At 46.2% G+C, this 22,869-nt stretch overlaps 1 protein-coding gene across 11 annotated transcripts in view; it reads right to left on the reverse strand.

Annotated features, from left to right (window-relative positions):
* Positions 1–22,869, reverse strand: part of ATG13 (autophagy related 13) — a 69,405-nt gene that overhangs the window by 21,526 nt on the left and 25,010 nt on the right. For 6 of the 11 annotated variants that reach the window (XM_036497658.2, XM_036497728.2, XM_058663092.1 and 3 more), the window contains exons 3-6: positions 6,605–6,686; positions 5,609–5,689; positions 5,165–5,284; positions 1,643–1,689 (exon numbers count right to left, since the gene is read on the reverse strand). In XM_036497658.2, coding sequence (XP_036353551.2) covers positions 1,643–1,689; positions 5,165–5,284; positions 5,609–5,689; positions 6,605–6,673 — 317 coding nt within the window. In that variant the 5' untranslated portion in view covers positions 6,674–6,686. Of the gene's footprint in view, positions 1–1,642; positions 1,690–1,834; positions 1,910–5,164; positions 5,285–5,608; positions 5,690–6,604; positions 6,693–8,359; positions 8,397–10,194; positions 10,322–22,869 lie in introns of those variants that run through there. The other 5 variants (XM_058663091.1, XM_004585353.3, XM_004585355.3 and 2 more) reach the window with 5 other exon arrangements.

Genomic DNA, 22,869 nt, shown 5'->3' on the forward strand with positions numbered 1-22,869 from the left:
GTACAGGATAAAATGGATGATTAGAGCATGTTCTGAACTACAAGGGTAATTTCAGTTATCAGTCTATCAACAGACAGTTGGGGGCAAGCCAAAGTTTTGACTTTCTCACTGCACCAAAAGCAAAAGCAACGTTGCTTTTTTCTTTTTTTTCATTCCCCTAGCTTTGAAGTTGTCATCTTGAAAAGAAATAAAGCATCTCACTTAAAAACAACAAACCAATACAGCAATTACTCATAATGAAGGCCCCATGTACTATCTTCTGAGCTGTCTAACATACAATCTAACAGGAAATCTGGGGAAAGATGTTTGGTACTAAAAGTCTGACTCATAACCTGGTTACTGCATTCAATTTAAGCAAACAGGGGTTAGTATTGTGGCTTAGCCAGTTAAGCCACTGCTTGCGATAACAGCATCCCAAACAGGCATTGGCTCATGTCCCTTCTGCTCTACTTAAGATCTAGTTCCGGGTCTGACATGATGGCTCAGTGGCTAAAATCCTGGCCTTGCAGGCATTGGGATCCCATGTGGGCGCCGGTTCTATTCCTGGCTGCTTACTTGCCATTTAGCTCGCTGCCTGTGGCCTGGGAAAGCAGTCGAGGATGGCCCAAAGCCTTGGGATCCTGCACCCATGCAGGAGACCTGGAAGAAGCTCTTGGCTTCAGATCAGCTCAACATTGCCCATTGCAAGTACTTGGGAAGTGAACCAGAGGATAGAAAATCTTATTCTCTGTCTTTTCTTCTCTCTGTAAATCTGCCTTTCCAATAAACAAAAATAAAAAGAATCCAGCTTCCAGGTAAAGTGCCTGAGAAAAGCAGCAGAAGACGGCAAGTGCTTAGGCCCATGGCACCGACATAGGCGATGCAGATGGAGGTTTGAACTCCTGGCTGTGGCCTGGTCCAACACTGCTCCTTATGGCCATTTGCGGAGTTCTTCAGTGGATGAAAGACATCTCTCTCTCTCTATCTGTGTGTGTGTGTGTATATATATGTATGTGTGTGTGTGTGTGTGTGTGTGTGTGTGTGTGTGTATATCCACCCCCTAACATCTCACTTTCTCTTAATTTTTTTAAATATACAAATATTTAAAAATATATATGAAAATGACGCATATACCACTATACGTATTAAAATTTTTCCTTGGATATGTTTATATTTCCTCAATTTTCCTATATGCTTTTTTTGAAAGCAGGTGAAAGGAGAAAGAAATGGGGAAAAGACGTTGTATGCATTTCCACTCCCTAGCCAACACTGTGTGAAACGCAGCAGTGAGGGGAAATCTTACTGGAAGGCTGCCACACAACCAACAGACAAAACAGAGCAGTCATGTTACAAGAGCTCGCCAGGGACTTGACCAGAGAACTAGCTGTACTTTGGGAAAACAACAAATTCTTTTCAGCTTTCTCTGCGGTTTTTTTCCCTGTGGTGTCTCCGTCTCTCTGGACTGCCACTCCCTCTGAAGGTCAGCTCTGTGCTGAGGCTGCAAGCCAAGCAGGAAGAAGCAAATCGCAGCAAAGCTTCCCTGGCTGTGTAAGCCGGCCAGAATGGCCTCTAGGACTCCGAGAACAAAGCCATGCTGTCACAGGATGCCATGGGCCTTATCCTCAGGTACCACGACCAAGGACTCAAAGACAGAGGCACTTACTTTTCGTTCATTTCAAGACACCAAATTTCCAGCTCCATAGAATCTCCCTGTAGAAAGACAATTGAAAGATGATTCATCTTTGTAAAAATACCTTATTTTTTAATTGCAAAGCACAACACAGTCAATTTAAACATACTGGAAGACAGGGTAGGCATGTAGTACAGTGGTTTAATCACTGCTTGGGATACTTGCATTCCACATGGGAGTCCCTGGTTCGAATCCTGGGTATGCTGCTTAGGACCAAGCTTCCGGTTAATGTGTACCCTGGGAAGCAGCAGATGATGGCTCACACACATGGAAGGGCCAGATGGAACATCGGGCTCTTGGCTTTGCCTGGCCCATTCTTGGCTGTTGCAGACATTTGGAGAGTGAACCAGGAGATGGAAACTCTCTTTCCATCTGTATCTCTGTCTTTCAAATAAAATGAAAATAAAAAACTTTTAAAAATATTGGAGGTAAGCAAAAAAAGTCAATTTAGAATCTAACCAGCCACTTACCTAAATAAAAACGTAATCACATTATGTATCAATTATATTTATTCTTAGTAAGATATAAAAAAATCTTTTTTTATTTGAAAGGCAGAGTTACAGAGATAGAGAATGCCTTCCATCACTCCCCAAATGACTACAACAGCCAGAACTGAGCTGGTCTGAGATCAGCAGCCACGCTGGATTGCCTGGCTCGAGTGCTGGCTACCCTGCCATCAATATGGGAGACCTGCATGAAGTTCCTGGCTCCTGGCTCTTGGCTCCTGGCTTTGGCCTGGCCCAGCCTCAGCACCAGAGCAGTGAACTAATAGTTGGAAGATATCACTGTCTCTGACACCCTTACAAAAAAAAAATTGAGGAGAGAAAAAAAAAAGAAGAAAGGAAAAACAGACTACAAACAGAGTCTTCAATCCTGTAACTTGCCTGTTTTTTTCATCTACCAGAGTCACATACCTTGGAATACATGTAACATGTAACCTTTTTCCACTAATTAGCTGAAAGAAGCCTATTCTTTTAAGTTTTGGAGATTTCAGTTATGGCACAGAGGACTTTACACGTTTTATACACAAAATTTAATTTGTATTTTCTTTTCAAGAAGTTTTAATTTATTTTCATTGGAAAGTCAGATACACAGAGAGTAGAGACAAAAAGATATTCCATTTACTGGTTCACTCCCCAAGTGGCCACAATGGCCGGACCTGAATCGATCTGCAGCCAGGAGCCAGGGGCTTCTTCCGGGCCTTCAACGTGGGTGCAGGGTCCCAAGGCTTTGAGCCGTCCTCTACTGCTTTCCCATGCCACAAGTAGGGAGCTGGATACAAGCCAGTGTCCACATGGGATCCCAGCGTGTGCCAGATAAGGACTTAAGCCACGAGGCTACTGTGCTGGGCCCTAATTTGTATTCTTAATATATAATCCTTATCACATGGTCACCTTTTAATGATATGATAGAGTTTAAAAAGTTTCTTCCCCAGATCAAGGGATTTCTAGGTTATATGAATTACTTAAGACAGTGTGATATGGTTTCCCTATGACAACCAAAACAATATACAATCTAATAAGATAAACTAAAAACAAAACAGCAACAAAAAACAATATACAATCTTATCTTACAGGACCCGTGTGGTGGCCGAACAGGCTAACCCTTGTCTGCAATTCTGGGATCCCATATAGGCACCGGCCCTACTTTCAGCTGCCTGCTTATGGCTGGAGACAGCCTGCACCAACATGGCAGACCTGTAGGAGACTCCTGGCTCAGGGCTTCAGATCTGCTCAGCTCTGGCCATTACAGACATTTGGGGGAGTAAATCAGCACATGCAAGCTCTCTGTCTCTCCTCTCTGTAAATCTACCTTTAAAATTAAAAATAACCGGGCCCTGCACAGTGGCCTAGCGGCTAAAGTCCTCGCCTTGAACGCCCCGGGATCCCATATGGGCACCGCTTCTAATCCCGGCAGCTCCACTTCCCACCCAGCTCCCTGCTTGTGGCCTGGGAAAGCAGTCGAGGACGGCCCAATGCATTAGGACACTGCACCTGTGTAGGAGACCCAGAAGAGGTTCCTGATTCCCTGCATCGGATCGGCGCGCACCGGCCGTTGCGGCTCACTTGGGGAGTGAATCATCGGACGGAAGATTTTCCTCTCTGTCTCTCCTCCTCTCTGTATATCTGACTTTGTAATAAAATAAATAAATCTTAAAAAAAAAATTAAAAATAACCTTACTCTACAAAACGGCAATAATGAAGAAATTCTTTTTATTGTTTTGCTTTGTTTTTTATGGAATAAATACTGACATAATTTCATTTACTCAATACACATTTCTGACGGTTGGTGTTGCGCTGTAGTGGGTTAAGCTACCACTTCCATGTGGGCATCCCATGAATACCAGCTCATGTTCTGGCTGTTCCACTTCCAAGTTAAAGTGCCTGGGACAGTAGAAAATGGCCCCAGAACTTGGACTCCTGTCGCCCACATGGGGGACCCAGATGGAATTCCTGGCTCCTAACTTTGCCTTTCAAATAAATAAGCTGCAAAAATTAATGAAATCCTACTTCACAGAAATGGTTATTAACATCCTTCCTAATTTTCTATGCAACTTAACGAACTATATATCTAAAATATGCTGATCTGAAGAAGAAAAATGATTAGAGCATGAACAAGAACATGGGGGCTGCCTGTTGTATACAATGCTGGGCCCTTCATAAAAAAAAACCTTGCAAGATTGTGATTATGTTAGACTGGTGGTGTTAGTGAGCACGGATTAAGTGGGAAGCATGAAGCTCCATTTGCATTTTATCATACTATACAGTGTCACAATCTATTTAGATGGAGTGGCAAACTTTCAAGTAACAGCATATGCCTTAACTGCAATGTGAATAAGACGAGTATATGTATTTTTAAACTTCAAAATAAAACAACTTATATGTTAGAAACAAATATAAACAAAGCACCACGATAAAGGGGAGATTCAGGAGCTGGTATTGTGGCACAGCATGTTATTCTGCTCCTTGTGATACTGGTATCCCATACTGGAATGCTAGTCAAGTCTTAAGTTACAGTTTCCCACCCAAATCCTGCTACTGAGCCTGGGAAGGCACACCTGTGGAAGACTCAGATGGAATTTCTGGCTTCATTTCAGCCTGGCACAGAACTGACTGCTGTAGCCATTCAGGGAATGAACAATTAGATGGAAGGGGGGTGTGTGTCTCGGGGGGTGTGTCTGTGTGCTCTCGGGTCTCCCACAAGGCCTTTTCATTGTCCCTCTCTCTATAGCTCTGCCTTTCAAATAAATTAATAAATAAATCTAACAAAAAAGAGGAATATTTTATAATACACACAAGCCTTGAAGGATGAGTAGAAACATGCCAAGTGAAGAAGAGGACAAAGAATTTCTTTTGTGTGGTTGCTAGAAGGGTAAAAATCATGCAGCCTACAGAGTTGAAAGACAGGAATAACACTGGAAAATGAGTTGGAACTGGAGTTGAAAAAGCCTTCAGTGCAGAGCAAACTTGGCCATCAACTTGACCATCAAGTTACCTCAGAAGTCTTGAGTGAGATCTCCACACACATGGACCTGCCAACAGCAGGCAGCTGTCCTGCCAGGGCCTTCTTGGCTTCATGTGTAACCTCTGGGATGTCTTTGATTGCTAAGTTAAACTAGAAAACAAAAGGGATTCTGATGAGAAACCACACCAAGAAGCCTTATGGTACTGTGCTAGTTAATGCAGGAATTGCTTTGGCATACATTCATTCGTTCTCCTTTCTGTATAGAGAGCTCCAGCACAAAGTTCCCAGATCTCAGCTTTAATTACCTATCACAAAATCAAGGACTAGTATCTTTTAAAGTAAATGAATGAAATGGAATTAAATATTATGTTATGAACTATAAATTGCATTTCTTATCAATGGACTTGAGATCTTTATATACATTTCTGTGCCAAACATCACTGTACATCCCTAAGCAAAGAACAGGAATTTTACCCAGTCTGAACCCGTTGGGGATGAAGATGAACGAGTACAAATCTTTTCACCAAGTCGAGCCTGGACAATCACTTGAACAGTCTAAAAACAGCAAACAAAGAGATGAAGTCTTAAACTGATGCGGCTCCTGACCAGAGTTAAAACCTTCTCTAGCAGGAGTTGAAAATCTGCCAATTAAACTGAAAGTATACTTGTAAATGCTCAAGGACAGACAGAGAAAAAAAAAAAAAAAAAAAAAACAGGAAAAATAATGCAAACACCCCAGAAAAAACAGTGCTAATCAATAACAGTTATAGTTCAAGGCTTAGAATCTGTAATATCTCACACAGCAGAAGGAAAGTTGCACATGGTAGCTTTCAATTTCACAAAGATAGCAAGTCCAACTATAGGCTTGCATATTCACTGCCACAGGCTTCTAACTTTTTAGTAGATTTAAAACAGGAATCCCACCAATTATTCACAGCTTTTGGCCTAGATAACAAAGTCTTCCATATAACTGACACCTAGAATCAACTACAAGGATTCTGGTAGAGCAACTGCTGAGGAGTGATTCAGGGAGACTTGATTTTTAGATTTAGTAAAATATGCAAAGTTCAGTTTTAGTCTTGGGAAGGGAGTGTGTCAGCTGGACAGTTGAGGGTTAGTCCTAGTACAGGGAGGGCTGCCTGAAAACGCTGCCTAGACCAAATCAGTCTTTGTTCCCACTCTGAGGAACACACTGTGCCGGTGACCTGGCGTAACAGTTTGACATTTCTACAAACAGCCTTGTGAAGAAGGCTTTTGAACAACTAACTCTGGAAAACTGGAAGCTACTTTTTAGTTACACCCCCATACCACCCCCGTCCTTCACAGTTTGGTTTATACACAGACAGAAGCATCCCTTAAAATGGGCAAGCTGCAAGCTGTTATGCTAAAGTTCCAAAGAGGGTTCTCAAAAGCGGGAAGTAGGGAAGCTATTTCTGAAAGTTCTAGGCTCTAAAGAATGGATATAGTTACCTTGAGGGCGAAAAATTTAATAAACTTGTCCAGGTCTTTTCTGTCCTGGGCATTGAGATCAGTTTCCATTGCCTATAGGAATCTAAAACAGGAGAAAAAAGAAAATGCAATGAAACATGTGACTAGTATCTTTCAGAAGGATCTGTTACATCAAAACATGCAGAAATGTCATTGTCTAGTACTTTAGGATAGTTATGTGGGAGCAGGAGACAAACAATATTTTTTCTTTGTAACTGAAAATAGCGAAGTGACAAATATTATCTATTAGGGATAATAAGTTCACACAAAGAACTTTATCTGGAACCTGAAAAACAAAAATGAATAGGAATATTTTTACCAGATACTGAGAACTATGAGATTTAACTTGCATTTTTAAAAAGATTTATTTTTACTAGAAACTCAGATTTACAGAAAAGAGACGGAAAAATTGTCCATCTACTAGTTCATTCCTCAAATGGATGCAATGGCTGGAGCTAAGCCAACCTGAAGCCAGGAGCCAGGAACGTCTTTGGGCCTCCCACACAGATGGAAGGGCTCCAAGGCTTTGGGTCATCCCCTCCTGAGCTTTCCCAGGCCACAAGCAGGGAGTTGAATGGGAAGTGGAGCAGCTGGGACATGAACCAGGGCCCATAAGGGTTCCCAGCCTGGAGGATACAAGGCGAGGATTGAGCCACTAGGCTACTGTGCTTACATTTAAAAAGAAAAAATTATTTTTATTGAAACATAAATTATACAGCAAATTTACAACTATGATCTAATGAGACAAAGACTTTTTTTTTTTTTTTTAAGATTTTATTATTATTGGAAAGCCGGATATACAGAGAGGAGGAGAGACAGAGAGGAAGATCTTCCATCCGATGTTTCACTCCCCAAGTGAGCCACAACGGGCCGGTGCGTGCCGATCCGATGCCAGGACCAGGAACCTCTTCCGGGTCTCCCACACGGGTGCAGGGTCCCAATGCATTGGGCCGTCCTCAACTGCTTTCCCAGGCCACAAGCAGGGAGCTGGGTGGGAAGTGGAGCTGCCAGGATTAGAACCGGCGCCCATATGGGATCCCAGGGCTTTCAAGGCAAGGACTTTAGCCGCTAGGCCACGCCGCCGGGCCCGAGACAAAGACTTTTTTTAAAGCATCATAAAATCAGTTAATTTCCACCAGTGTAAAAGACCACTAAATTGGACCTGGCACAATGGCTCAGTGGCTAAATCCTCGCCTTGCTTGCACTGGGATCCCAAATGGGTGCCTGTTCATGTCCCTGATGCTCCACTTCCCATCCAGCTTGTGGCCTGGGAATGCAGTAGAGGATGGCCCAAAGCTTTGGGACTCTGCATGTGTGTGGAGATCTGGACTGGCTTCTGGCTTTGGATCAGCTCAGCTCCAGCCATTGTAGCCACTTGGGAAGTGAACCAGCAGATGGAAGATTCTGCCTTTCTAATAAAGATTAAAACAAACAAACAAAATACCACGAAATCAATTCGGTAACTAGAAAAACCCTGTCTCCTCAAAAATTTACACCTGAGAATATCTGCATATAATTTTAGGGCACTCAAACCTTTGGGAAGATAGGATTTGGGCTGATGGGAAGAAGAAAGCATTTAGGAAGGGAAGAAGAGATAAGGGGATTCACAACAAGGAGCCAAACAGGATTAACAAGCAATAGCAAGCATGTCCATTCTCAGGACTGCATCTGTAGGGGAAGCAGTAGGGCTGCTGGAGTCAGAGCCTGCCAGTATCAACTGTGATGCTGATGTCTGACCTGCATTCAGTGTGTCAGCCAGAGGAGCCCACGACAGGCTCTGCAAGAGACTAAATAGCACAAGTAGGGGCAGCCAGCCGCTGGTGTAGAGCTGCAGAAATGTAGAGTCGTGAGCATGATGCAGAACACTTTGAAATATAAGTAGGAAAAACAACTTTTCTGGGCAAAACTCAGGCTAAAATTTAGCAAAGACAAATTTTAGCAACAGCATGGATGGGGATATTTTAAAGGAAGAACTGTTAAAGCAGCACTAAGGTTTTAAATGTGAGCAACTACGAAATAAGTTTAACAGAGTTCTATTTAACAAAACAAGAAAGCCACACAGGGAATGGGTTTTAAGGAAAGGTACAATCAAAAAGGGAGAGTTTAACAGGACATAATGAGCGTAGGTATTCTCACTGTAGTATAATTTACATGTAGTGAAACACATGAACAAATCCTTGGTTCACAGGTCAGTACATATTTTAAAAATTATTTATTTGAAAGGCAGAGCATTAGAGCGATGAAAGAACAATCTTCCACCTGCTAATATATTTCCTAAGCAGCTGGAACACTCAGGACTGGGTGAACCAAAGCCAGGAGTTCTGTCCTAGTCCTTCACACAGACAGCTGGGAACCCAAGCACTAGGTCACTATCTGCTGCCTTCCCAGGCTCATAGACACGAGTGCTGCCAATGGTGATCTAGCCTGTTGCACCACAGTGCAAGTGTTAGGTTTTTCTTTCTTCTTTTTTTTTTTTTAAGGTTTATTTATTTTTATTACAAAGTCAGAAGTTCAAATCACTCCTCAAAGTCAGTCCCTTCGGTAAATATTTGTATAAAACTGCCACACAACCACAATACAGATCAAGTTTCAACGTCTTTAGTTAAATTCACCAGGGTGCCCATTACCCTGACCTATATCACCACAGATTAGATTTCTCTGTTATAAATTTCTTATATTAATAATTCATGGGAGTGGTACATAAACACCATTATGTGTGGTTTTTTTTTTTTAGGATTTAATTATTTTATTGGAAAATCACATATACAGAGAGGAGGAGAAAGAGAGGAAGATCTTCCATCTAATGATTCACTCCCCAAGTGGTCGCAACAGCTAGAGCTGAGCCAATCTGAAGCCAGGAGCCTGGAGCTTCTTCCTGGTCTTCCGTACAGCTGCTGGGTCCCAAGGTTTTGTGGTTTTGACTGCTTTCCCAGGCCACAAGCAGTGAGCTACATGGGAAGCGGGGCCGTGGGGATACAAACCAGGGACCATATGGGATCCCGGCATGTGCAAGGCGAGGGCTTTAGCCACTAGGCTACCGTGCCAGACCCTTGTTTTGTTTTTTAAAGATTTATTTTGGCCACTGCTTCATACTCCAAATGGCTGCGAAGGTTGGAACTGTATTGATCTGAAGCTGGAAGCCAGGAGGCTCCTTGGGGTCTCCCACAAGGGTGCAAGATCCACCAGGCTTTTGGGCCATGCTCTCCTGCTTTACTAGGCCACTAGCAGGGAGCTGGATTGCAAATACAGCAGCTGGGTCACGAACCAGTGCTCATGTGGGATCTCAATGCTTGCAAAGTAGAATTTAGCCATTGAGCCATTGTGTTGGGCCCAGTTTTTGTAACACTGTACCAACTTTTACACTCCCATCATCAGTGTTAAGAGTTCCATGTCATTCCGCACTATACCCATTTCTAAAGATGTTGAAACTAACAGGGACAAGTCTCAAAAGAAATGACAACTAAAATTCTAGCAGATAAAAATCAGAAAGGCATAAATTAGGGAGCTTTTCATTTCTATGACAAATTGGCCAAAGTAACCTTATTTTATAAAGTAAGAATATTTCAGCTTACCAGTTTTGGCAGTGGTCTTCGTGCTGAGAGTTGAGAGGAGAAGTCAGGGAATGAGTATGTTGTCTTTCCCTCCTAGTGATCTCCTATGAACCATCAGGATTTATCAAGGAGACTCTACCCCCAAGGATATAATCCAATGTAACCTAATAGAAGCCACTCCTCTAAACTGTATTGTGTTGTCATTCCCACCCACCCATCCCCACCCACATGCTTAGTACCATTAATCTTAGATTGTTGTAGCATCAACAATCCTATGAATTTTGGAAATAAACATTCAAACCATAGCAGTAGCAGAAAAACTAACAGAGACCCTTGGAAAGTACAGAAATGTTATCTAATAAAGTTTCAGTGATGGGGGCACTGTGGCATATGTGTGTAAAAGCAACTACCTCTGGCATCAGCATCCCATATGGGTGCCAGTTCATGTCTCAGCTGTACCACTTCCAACCCAGTTGCCTGTTAATAGCCTGGGAAAGCAGTGGAAGATGGTCTGTGTTGGACTGCTAAACACACATGGGATAGCAGGAAGAAGCTCCTGGCCTTATAACCTCAGACAGGCTCAGTATAGGCCACTGAGACCATTTGAGTAGTGAATCAATCGATGAAAGACCTCTTTGTCTTTCTCTTTTTCTGACTCTGCCTTTCAAATAAATAAACTTTTAGAAAAAAAAAAAGTTGGGCCCAATAGGATGACTAATTAGTTAATACCCTCATAAGCGCCAGAATCCCATATGGACACCAGTTCGTGCCCAGCTGCTCCATTTCCCATCCAGCTCCTATTTATGGCCTGAGATAGCATCAGAGGATGGCCCAAAGCCTTGGGATCCTGCACCCATGTGGGAGACCCGGAAGAAGCTTTTGGCTCCTGGCTTAAGATCAGTATAACTTCATCTGTTGCAGCAACTGGGGAGTAAACCAGCGGCTGGAAGATCTTTCTTTCTCTCCATAAATCTACCTTTCCAGTAAAAACAAATGTTTAAAACAAAATGTAATTAGTGGTCTCATAAGATTTCATTACCTCTTCATATTGAAACTGTATTTGTATAATACACTTTCCCATGTTGGCAAAACCACAAGATAGAATGATTTTTTTTTTCAAAGCCATTATTGTTAAGTGGTATCTTAGTGTACATTTACAAATTCTATAGTGCCCAGCATGTTGACTCAGGGCTAAATTCTTGCTTCAAACGCACTGGGATCCCATATGGATGCCACTTTATGTCCAGGATGCTCCACTTCCCATCCAGCTCCCTGCTTGTGGCCTGGGAAAGCAGTAGAGCCTTGGGACCCCACTCACATGGGAGAACTAGAAGTCCCTGGCTTCTGGTTTCGGATTGACTCAGCTCCAGCTGTTGCAGACACATAGGCAGTAAACCAGTAGATGAAAGATGCTTCTCTTTGTCTCTCCTTCTATCTATAAATCTATCTTTCCAATAAAAACAAGTAAACATTAAAAAAAAAAAAAAAAAAAGAAAGTGCTGGCACTTTAAGGCAGACATTTGTCCAAACTCTTTGCTTGACACTCTGCAAGCTGCTACTGGATTTGGGCACACCACATCTTAATTAAAAAAAAAAAAAAAAGTTCGACCTCTGGGCCTGGGTGGAAAGAGATTTCAGCAGCCTGATGGCTGTTGGGGGTACCCAAGTCAGATCGGACTCAATGCTTGGAGCCCGAGTCACAGCCACCGCTGCCATGCAATGAGCAAAGTCCTCGGCTTGCCTGGGAAGGAGAGGTTTCTCCCATTGCAGTAAATGCACTGTGAAGGGATCTCTTGGGAGCAAAGGCAGGCCATGGATACATCCACTGCCACCATCTTGCGGAGTTTGACCTCGGGGCCTGGGTGGAGGTCAGACTCAGTGCTTGGGGAACTGGCCACAGCTACCACCTGGCAGCGGTGAGTGAGTCATAGGCTTTGGTAAGCCAGTGTAGATTGGCACCAGGCTCTGCCTGCTGGCCGTCCAGCAGTGAGCTCTGGGCTCCTGGGGGTATGAAATTGCTGCCTATGGAGATCCATGAATGAGGCCATTGTGCAGGTTGGTGAGGAATCAATCCTGAGAGACTCCCACTGACAGGGTCACTTTACTTGCAGTTATGAGACCTGCTGGTTTGCAGGGGAGAGATTAGAATATCTGTATGGGTCAGACTGATACACCAGCCTACACGTGAGTCCTGTGTAAGGTTTGATATCACCGAACAATGCTGATCACCACATGTCAGTCCATGCAAAAGCTATGGCTGGGGGTCTGTCTAGTAGGGATAGGTCCTAATACCTGACTGAGTGTCTGAACAGGAGACGGGTCACATTAGGCAGGGCCATGACACTAACCAGCATCCAAGAGAACCAGGTTTGGGGATAGATTCTGTGGGGGATGTGTGGGCCCAACTCTGTGGAAATACAAGTCCCGCTGGTCTCAAGAGTTGGGGTGGTGATGGGCTGAACTAATTGTGACCATGGAACCTGCCATCACTCACAGGGTCAGAGACCAATAACATTCTGGGCAGGGCAAGGCTGCAGCACCCGCAAGTGCATTCTAAAACAGAGTGTGGGGAGGGCCAGGCAGCAACGTTCACCAGCTTATACAAGGCAAAGATAGCAGGGCAAACTATGCCAGGAAAGTGCCTGACAGCTGCTGGCATATATGAGATCTGGGTTTAGAGTGGGCCAAGTGGGGGAATGTGGGAAACTCCCCTAGTGGGTCTTAACTCCCACTGATGATCACATGGTCCATGTCTAGGGGTTGGGGAAGATGGGCAAAGTAGCTCCAATTGTTGGCCAGTGTGTGTGTTGGTTATGGAAGGGGGCGACCAGGCAGGGCCGAACAAACCTTCACTCACCAGAGTTCTGATCTGGATATAGCTGCAGTGTCCCTCGGCAGAAGTGTGGACTGGGACTAGGCGCACTGAGCTGGGCAGGACTCCAGCACCATCTGCTACTCTGGAGGATCACGGTAGGTGTAGGACTGGCCAGGCTAGGTCTCTGCCCAACTGAATCATGTGTGAGCTATGTCAGTAAGAACCGGAATGGGGTTGGGTCACAGGCCAGGGTCTCTCATGCTCAGATCCCTGACTCCAGCCACCACATGTACCTGGTGAGCTGTCGCCAGGTCTGCCTGGGCTCCATGGGCTGCTCCCTTTGGGGTGAGTACACCAAGGGAGGAAGTCTCCAGGGCTAGGCAGGGCGGGACTGGTGCCCAACCGCCACCCTACTTGAGTAGTGGATGGGATTGGGGAGGGGCGCAACCTTGGGCCTGGGGGGTTAAAACTTCTGCCAGCCTCCCAGCTGCTGGTGCGTGCAGGGCCGGGGCATCTCCATGCTTTGATCCCTGACTCCAGCCACCATGTGCACATGGTGAGCTGTCCCCAGGCCTGCCTGGGCTTCCTTGGTGCCAGGCTCTGCCTACTGGCCGCCCAACCAGGAGCTCTGGGGTTTTGATTCTTGGAATAGCTGCTAAGGTAGCTCCATGTTGAACCCACTGTGCCTCTGAGGTTTGAATCAATCCTAAAGATTCCCAATGACAGTAACTTTTCCTTTCAAGAACTTGTAATCACTGAACAATGCTGACCACCGAACACCAGTCCATGCAAACCCTAAGACTCGGGGCTTGTCCAGCAGGATCATATCCGATTACCTGACATGATGATAGATCAGGAGATGGGTCACATCAGACAGGGCCATGACATTAACTAGCACTCAAGAACCATATCTGGGGGTAGATTCTGTGGGGGATGTGTGGGCCAAAACCTGTGGAAATTCTAGCCCCACTGGTTAGCTCAAGAGTTGGGGTGGTAATAGATTAAGCTAGTTGTGACCAAGGAGCCTGCCATCAATCACAGGTAAAGGAACCAACAACAGTCCAGACTGGTCAAGGCAGCAGCACCCAAATGTGCATCCTGAATAGGTGTGGGGTGGGCCGGGCTGCAATGTTCACCAGCTCATACAAGGCCAAATGGAAGGCCAGACTACGCCGGACACTGGCCTAAAACCCAATCGCATGTATGAACTGGGTCTGGGAGTGGATCAAATGCAGGAACTTGGGAAACTCCCCTGGCAAGTCACAGCTCCCCCTGGTGAACATGTGGTCCAGACCTGGGGGTCAGACAGGCTGGACAAAGTAGCTCCAACAGCTGGCCAATGTGTCAATTGGTAATGGAACAGGGTGTACCGGGCAGGACTGAGCAAACCTTAGCCCACAAGCAAAACTAGAAACCAGGATGCAGCACAGGTCATGCTGAGCTAGGCTCTTGCACCTACTGGTCTGCATGAGCCAGGGGATGCTAAGCCACAGAGTCTAAGGCAGGGGTCGGGACAGGTGAGGGGCTGAGCCGGGCTGAGCCAAGCTGAGTTAGAGCAACCCCTGGCATGCATGTGATCTATGGCTGGCAACAGGCCCGGTTGGGAGGTAAGGGGACACCCTAGCTGGGCTGAGGTTCCCAATGAGGGGCACGGGGGCTAGAATGGGGTCTGCGTTCTGATCAGGAAACGGTTGTAGTCTCCCTTGGCACAAGTGTGGACTGGGACTGGATGCACCGAGCTGGGCCAGACCCCAACACCGTCTGGTGTCCTGGAGGACCAGGGTAGCTGTGGGACGGTCTAGGCTAGGTCTCAACCCCTACAAAACCATATGTGAGCTGTATATGGGCATGAAAGAGCCATGGCACTGGGGGCTGAAACATCCAACAACAAGAACCAGTGTGGGTTGAAGGTCACTAAGGAAAAGCCACTGTTCCTGCTAGGACAGGAGGTAAACTGAGTAGGGCTGGCTCATGGACCCCCTGGTATGCACGAAATCTGGCATCAGGAGAGGTGCTGATGGAGGAGCCTGGGCAACTCCTCTGGCAGGACACAGACCCGGCAGGTAAGCTCAAGAAGCATGATAGGATACAGCCCAGAACAGGCCATGGAAAGTTACCCACTGGCATACACTTGGCATGGGTTGGAGGCAGACCAGGCTGAATCAGTTCATGTCATCCACTGACAAATCTGAGCATCAGAACAGAGTGTGGGTCAAGCCAGGCTCGGTTGCAACAAAAACCAGTACACAATACAGAATGCCAAGGTGAGGTTGCCTGTGCTGGATGTGACCACAGTGCCCAACCAGCACACGTGAGAACCAGGAAGGGAGGGGGCAGAGCCATCAGGGGGAAAAAGGGGGGATCCTTTGCTGGACAGCTACTCCCACTGGAGAGCGTGAGCTGGGACAGGAGCAGACCAGACTAAGCAGGGTTACAACACCTGTGTGCCTCATGTGGACTTGATCAGGGAAAAGCCAGGCTGGACTGATTGATCCTACTGGGGCAAACAAAATTAGAGTGGGTGAGGGTTGTTTGGGCTTAACTGCAGCATCAGCTGGCACAGGCTGGCACTGGGGGCTAATTCTGTCAAGTCAAACCACAGAACCACCTGGAGAGTGCATAATCCGGGAGTGGGAAAGGCCTGGGAGGGAAATAGTGGGCTCCTCCCTCTTGGGTTACCACTCCCACGCGAGGGCACGAAAATTAGGACAGTGGCTGGGGTGGCTAGACAGAGAGGCACCCAGCAACATCCATGAGAGCTGGATAGTTGAGCTGGTTAGACGGAACTAAGCTTCAATACTCACTGACATGTACGAGAGCCGAATGGGTTGTGGGACAGACTGGACTAGTCTGCTACACAGACTGGCAAACCAGGGTAGGGGGCGGGCCTGGTGGGGGTTACTAGGCTGCAGCTCCCACTGGTTTATGTGAGGGTCGAGTATGTGCTGGGTAGAACCAGGCTGGACTGCAACACCCATTGGTTCCACTGGAAGTTGGGGCTGAAAACAAAACCAACCCAGCAACTGCAACCACCAACTGATTGGGGCGAGGGAATGTGCTGGGCCCTTTGTCTGGGAACAGCTCAGACAAAGTTTCTTTGGGGATCTCCCCAATCAAAATGCCGGACTCAGAACCCTAACCAAGAAAACACAGAAGACAGAACAAGCCAATCAACTACCTCTGGTATATATTGGCAGTGAAATACTGGGCAAACAGAGACTCTATGATGGACTATGTCAATCAGTGGATTCTTCAATGACCTCATCATGCTTGGAGTGGTGAGATTGGCAGCGATTCATAACTGGTGAACTGTCAAAACCACTTGAGCAAGAATCTCCGAGCATGCCCCACATCAGGGACCTGGGGTGGGTTGGAAGACTGGGTGGGGCTTTTCCCTCAATATCCCCCTTTACCTCAGATACATGAAGGAAACAATATGGAAATAACAGTCTTACCCACTTTACTGCAGCCCTTGAACCTTTTTACCCTGATTAACTACGTAAAGATTGTCAAAAATACAACAAAAAAGTTTAAAAAAAAAAAAAAAAAAAAAGAACCGGAATGGGTTAAAAGCCATTTAGGATAGGAGGTGGACTAAGTAGGGCTGACCCATGGACCCACCAATGTGCTCAAGATCTGACATAGGGAGAGATTCTGATGGACGACCTTGGGAAATTACTGTCAGGACACAGTCCCTACAGGTGAGCCTAAGATCCATTATAGGGAGCAGCTCAGACCAGGCCAGGGAAAGGTACCCAGTAGCACACATTCGACACAGGTTTGGGGTGGACCAGGCTGAACCATTTCACATCCTCCGCTGGTGAATCTAAGCACCAGAATAGAGTGTGGGTCTGGACAGGTTCAGTTGCAACACATACCAGTACACATTAGGGGTGGGACTGGGTGCCAACTAGGCTGAGCTAGGCTGTAACCCCCGCCAGTGTGAGCTGGAATTGGAGGTGGGCTGGGACGGGCCAGGCTACAGCACCCACTGGCAAATGCCGTGGCAAGGTAGGCCATGCCAGACTAGGCTGCAGCACCCAACCAGCACACGTGAGAACCGGGGGAAAGCAGGCAAAGCTGGTAGGGACAATGTGGAGGGCTCCCCTTCTGGAGCACCACTCCCACTGGAGAGTGTGAGTTGGGATGGGGCAGACCAGACCGGGAAGGACTACAACACCTGTGTGCCTCATGTGAGCAAGATCAGGGAAAAACCAGGCTGGGCTGATTGTTCCTACTGGTGTAAACATAAATCAGGGTGGGCGAGGGTTGTTTGGGCTTTGCCGCATCATCAGCTGGCAGAGGCTGGCACGGGGGCTAATTCTGTCAAGTTTAACTGCAGAACCACCTGAAGAGTACATGATCTGGCAGTGGGAGTAGGCCCAGTAGGGAAATAGTAGGCACTTCCCTTTGAGGTTACCATTCCCACTGGAGATCATGAAAACCAGGACTGGGGCAGGCGTGGCTAGACAGAATGGCACCTACAGGCATGTGTGGGCTGGATACCGGGGCTGGTTGGGTTGAATTAGGCCTCAATGTCCACTGAAATGTATGAGAGCTGAATGGCATGCTGGAGCAGTCTGCTGCAGATACTGGTAAGCACAGAAACCAGGACAGGGGGCAGGCCTGATGGAGGATATTGTAGGTCTCCTTGACTGGGCCGAAGCTCCCACTGGTTTGCATGATGGCTGAGTGTGTGGTGCGTGGGATCAGGTTGGACTCCCCCATTGGTTCGTGTAAGAAGACAGGGCTGAAAACAGAACTGACCCATCAATTGCAACAACCAGAAGGTGCATAAGCTGATTGGGGCGACCGACTGTGCCAGACCCTATACAGACATGTACAAACAGGAATCAGGTCTGGGATCACCTCAGACAAGGTTTCCTTGGGAATCCCTCCAATTGAACTGCTGATCTCAGAACCCCAACCATGAAGAAAAGTGCAGGTTCCACGGTCTGACTGTGGAGTGAATGTGTCAAAGCTGAGCCTTCTCAGTGGCTCAGAGCAGTGAATAGCATATTCAAGTGTACATGGAGGATATGGTAGTCCATCAGAACCTGCAGAGGACACCTGGTACCACAACAGAGCATGGAGGACAGAACAAACCAATCAACTACCCCAGCCATGTGTTGGCAGTGAAAATCTGGGCTAATGGAGACTCTAAGGTGGACAAAAAGTTGTCAGCCAGTGGATTCTGGAGAGATTTCATAGTGCTTGGAATGGCGAGATTGGCAGCAACTCAGAACTGCTGAACTCTCAAAAACCACTTGAGCAGTGCTCTTGTAGCATGTCCCACGTTGGGGATCCTGGGATTGGTGGGAGGTTGGGAGGAGCTTCTCCCTTTATCTCCCCACTTATCCAAGATACAGAAAAAAAAGAAAAAAGGCAAACGTCTATAGCAAGTTCCCAAGTCTGTAGTCATGGACAACCCACAGGCCTTAGAATTGGTGGTGGTGTGGGAGTGACAGTCCTAGGCAGGCCTCACTGAGGTGCACCAAAGCCCTGGAATCCTAGGCATGCCACACCTGCTGCACACCACTGAGTTTGGCCAGGAGTTTTAAGTTTGGGTTCTAAGGATGAGGAACCCCAGATGGCCTCTTTGAGTCCAAGTACCTGATGGGTCTTAGGCAGGCTATATACACTGTACAACACTGCACCGGTCTAGGAAAAACAGGGCAGGGACCTGAAGAGTTCTCGGCAGTTGCAAGTGTGCTAGGCCAGCTACCTTAGGTAGGCGTACTTGAATCCCCCACTGATGGCCTTTGGCATCACCAAGGAACCTGGGTTTTCTTATCCTGACATTCCCAGATCAAAGAGCATCTGGTTCTCAGGAACCAGAGCCTAGGGTATTTGTCCTGGCACTGGAACACACAGTGCATGCTGTACTGTTTCCTATGTTAACTATTGTGCAGAGCAAAGAATCATACCGAAGTGCACATGAAGCGAGCCGGCCGAGGTCCTTGGAAGCCACTTCTCTGAATGCTGCTGATGATGCAGGGAACAGAGCTGTGGACACCAACTACACTTTCCATAGCTCTTCAGACAAGCTTAGACTCATGAAATGAACGCCATACCTCTTTCACCTTATGTAATTCAGTATGCCTACTTGTCAAATTATTCCTTCTCCAGGTTGTACTGCCCCATCATCTGGGAATAGAGGGTGATGTAACAGCTCAGATTCTCAGGCTCACAAAAAAACAGGCATCAGAGAGGGGTACCTTCTCCCTCCTACCTTCCCACTCTCTGCCCATTGTATCCCTGAATGTGTTTCTGTGATTTCCTCCTTTAAATAAGCTTCACAACAACAAAAACAAAATGTAAAAGTGAAAATAAAAAGATGTTTTAAAAGGTTATCAAATAGGGCCCGGCAGCGTGGCCTAGCGGCTAAGTCCTCGCCTTGAACGCCCCGGGATCCCATATGGGCGCTGGTTCTAATCCCGGCAGCTCCACTTCCCATCCAGCTCCCTGCTTGTGCCCTGGGAAAGCAGTCCAGGATGGCCCAAGGATTTGGGACACTGCACCCGCGTGGGAGACCTGGAGGAGGTTCCTGGTTCCTGGCTTCAGATTGGCGCGCATCGGCCCGTTGCGGCTCACTTGGGGAGTGAATCATCGGATGGAAGATCTTCCTCTCTGTCTCTCCTCCTCTCTGTATATATCTGACTTTGTAATAAAAATAAATCTTAAAAAAAAAAAAAGGTTATCAAATAAAAATTACAAAAGGCCACTGTTTTAGTAAGCTTCTGTACAAGGTTCCAACAGAGCAGATTAGAATGAGAACGGAGTCACAGCAGCTCACTGAACCTTCTAAAACAGGCCACTTTTGTTCGGGATTATAATGAAGTTCCCCCTCTTAATTCTTACACAAGAAAGGTAATTTAAAGTAACCTGATGTTAAAAGACCAGATATTCCTGAACTGTAGCACAACAGCCTAGTAGTAGTAAGAACCTGGCATTGCATTTGCCCAGGAGCCCATATGGGCACCACTTTGAGTCCTGTATGCTCCACTTCCCATCCAGCTCTCTGTCTGTGGCCTGTGAAAGCACTGGAGCATGGCCCAAAGCCTGGTGGAACCTGCACCCACGTGGAGGCCCTGAAGAAGTTCCAGGCTTCTGGCTTTGGATCAGCTCAGCTCTGGCCTTTGTGGCCACTTCCGTCTCTCCTTCTCTATGTAAACCTAATTTTTCAATAAAAATAAATCTTAAAAAAAATCCAGATCAGATATTTCTTTATCTTCCTATCCCAGCCTTACAAGGAAGTAACTTAAAAATGACCAATCCAGGCGCAGCAGCTGGATGCACTACTTAAGTCCCTGTAGGGGATTCCTGCATTCCGTATTAGAAGGCTGGGCTGCAGTCTGTCAGCTCCTTTGCTTCCTACCCAGGTTCTCACTAACGCCTACCATGAGGGGCAGTAGTCCTTGGGTCCTTAATCACTCACGTGGGAGACCTGGATTGGGTTTCATAATACTGGGTTTTAATCTAAACTAAATTTGGCTGATTTCTGCTTCTCTGCCTTTCAAACAAAATAAAAATAAATACATTTAACTGACCAATGCTGTACTTTTGGTTTTCTTTGTTCCATTTTTCTCAGGCAAAAAACAGAGAAGAAATGGGATATGAACTCACTGACAAAACAAATAAAGAGAAATAAGTATTGAGAGATGGCCAACTGCTGACATGCCTATGGAGCAAGCATGTGGCAGAGAGCAAGAATGTAGTTGGGAGCTGAGTTTATAAAAGTGAAGCAAGGGCCATGGAGGGCGGCAGAGCTGATTTAGCTCTTCAAATTCAGGGGGGGCGTCCTTTCTGCAGGCCAAGTAGTTGGAAAGAAATCAGTGGGTGGGGTGGAGAACAATACAGGGTGTGGGTTTGAACCAGTCCCTGGGAGGACTGGGTCTATTCACAGACTGGGAACTATAATGGCTATGGAGCTAAATTCCTGTTCCAATCACTGCTACTAATCATTTTTTTTCTTTTTTTTTAATTAATTTTTTTTTTTTACTAATCATTTTTACTTTGATCTCCACTTACTCTGTTTTATCTGCCACTGTGACACTGATTGCCACATAAAAACACCAATTTGAATCCCAGCTGATCCATTTTTAATTTAGCTTCCTGCGACTGCACTTGGGAGGGCAGCGAATGGTGGCGCCAGCCTGACCAGCCCTGAATGCAATGGCATTTTAGGGGAATGAATTAGCAGACAGAAGACACTTCAGGCACGCATCATTCTATCTTTCAAACAAAAATATTTTAATAAATTTATTATACTTGAAATGCTGAGTTACTACAGGGGAGAGGAAGGAAGAAAAGACAGAGATCTTCCATTTGCTGTTTTAATCCCCAAATGGTTGCAACAGCAAGGGCTAGGCCAGGCTGAAGTCAGGAATTGGACCTTAATTTAGGTATGCCATGAAGGACTTGAGCCATCTCCTGCTGATTTGCCAGGGAGATGGACTCAAAGCAGAGCGACTGACACCCACATGGGATGCTGTTGTTGCAAGTGGCTTAACTCATTATGATGCAGGACTGGCTCCAAATATGTTTTTAAATGTATTTTGGGAATGGCATCACATATGGGCACCGGTTCCAATCCTGGCTGCTCTACTTCCCATCCAGCTCCTTATTTATGCCCTGGGAAGGCAACAGAGGATGGCCTAAAGCCTTGGGACCCTGTACCTGCATGGGAGACCCAAAAGAAGCTCCTGGATTCTGATTGCTCAGCTCTGGCCATTGCAGCCACTTGGGGAGTGGAACGAGCACACGGATGATCTTTCTGTCTCTCCTCTCCAGTACTGGAAAGTCAGATATACAGAGAGGAGGAAAGACAGAGAGGAAGATCTTTCATCTGATGATTTACTCTCCAAATGGCCACAACAGCTGGAACTGAGCCAATCCAAAGCCAGGAGCCAGGAGCCAGGAGCCTCTTCTGGGTCTCCCACGTGGGTTCAGGGTCCCAAGGCCTTATGCCATTCTCTACTCTTTTTCCCAGGCCACAAGGAAAGGAGCTGGATGGAAAGCCAGGCTGCCGGGATTAGAACAAACACCAATATAGGATTCCGGTGTGTGCAAGGTGAGGACTTTACCCAGTAGGCTACCGCGCCAGGCCCCAAAATAAATAAATCTTACATACAAAAAAAGTATTTATTTACTTCAGAGTTAGAGATAGGGTGCCTCTATTAGGTCACTCCCCAAAATACCAGAGAGTGAGAAGCCAGGAGCCAGGCAATCAACCCAGGTCTCCCATTGGTGGGAGGAACCCAACCAGTACAGCCAGAAGTGCTGCCTCCAGGAAATTGCGGTCAATGGCTATGGCCAGGTGTGTTATTCAGGTTCTGTTGAGGGACACAGGCATCTAAACCTCTAGGCGAAATGCCCACCCCATCCATTACATTTAGGTATTGTTCAATTCTAGGACCTAAAATATAAGCCACTGAGAATGTTCAACTTAACTATAATTGTGCCTGAGTTAAACAGTTCACTACTCCAAAACAACACAGCAACAGATCTGAAATAAGGCTTCTTGATCTTTTGGCTAAGATCAAGTATAGATCTGAAATAAGAATTGTGCACAACTTACAGACTTTATTCTACCCTAACAAGAGTCCTGCATTCTCAGCACCATCTAACTCTGCATTGCAACAGAACAATGAGTCTTCTGGCTTTTGGTGTAACTGGCAGCACTAAAAGGATTATGTAACTATGGTAACCATGTCAAAAAGGGTGCTGGTCTCCACTGAGGGAAAGTTATCTCCCAGGCAGCTTAGTAGGCCCTCAAGCAGGGAGTTGATTCAAATGTCTGTAAGGTTTACTTCATGCTTTGCTCTTTGCAAAACTTCTTTGGGTACCCCCAGGCATATTAAGGGAAAGTTGGTGGAAAC

Source organism: Ochotona princeps, chromosome 4, assembly GCF_030435755.1.
Source record: "Ochotona princeps isolate mOchPri1 chromosome 4, mOchPri1.hap1, whole genome shotgun sequence".
NCBI classification, from domain to species: domain Eukaryota; kingdom Metazoa; phylum Chordata; class Mammalia; order Lagomorpha; family Ochotonidae; genus Ochotona; species Ochotona princeps.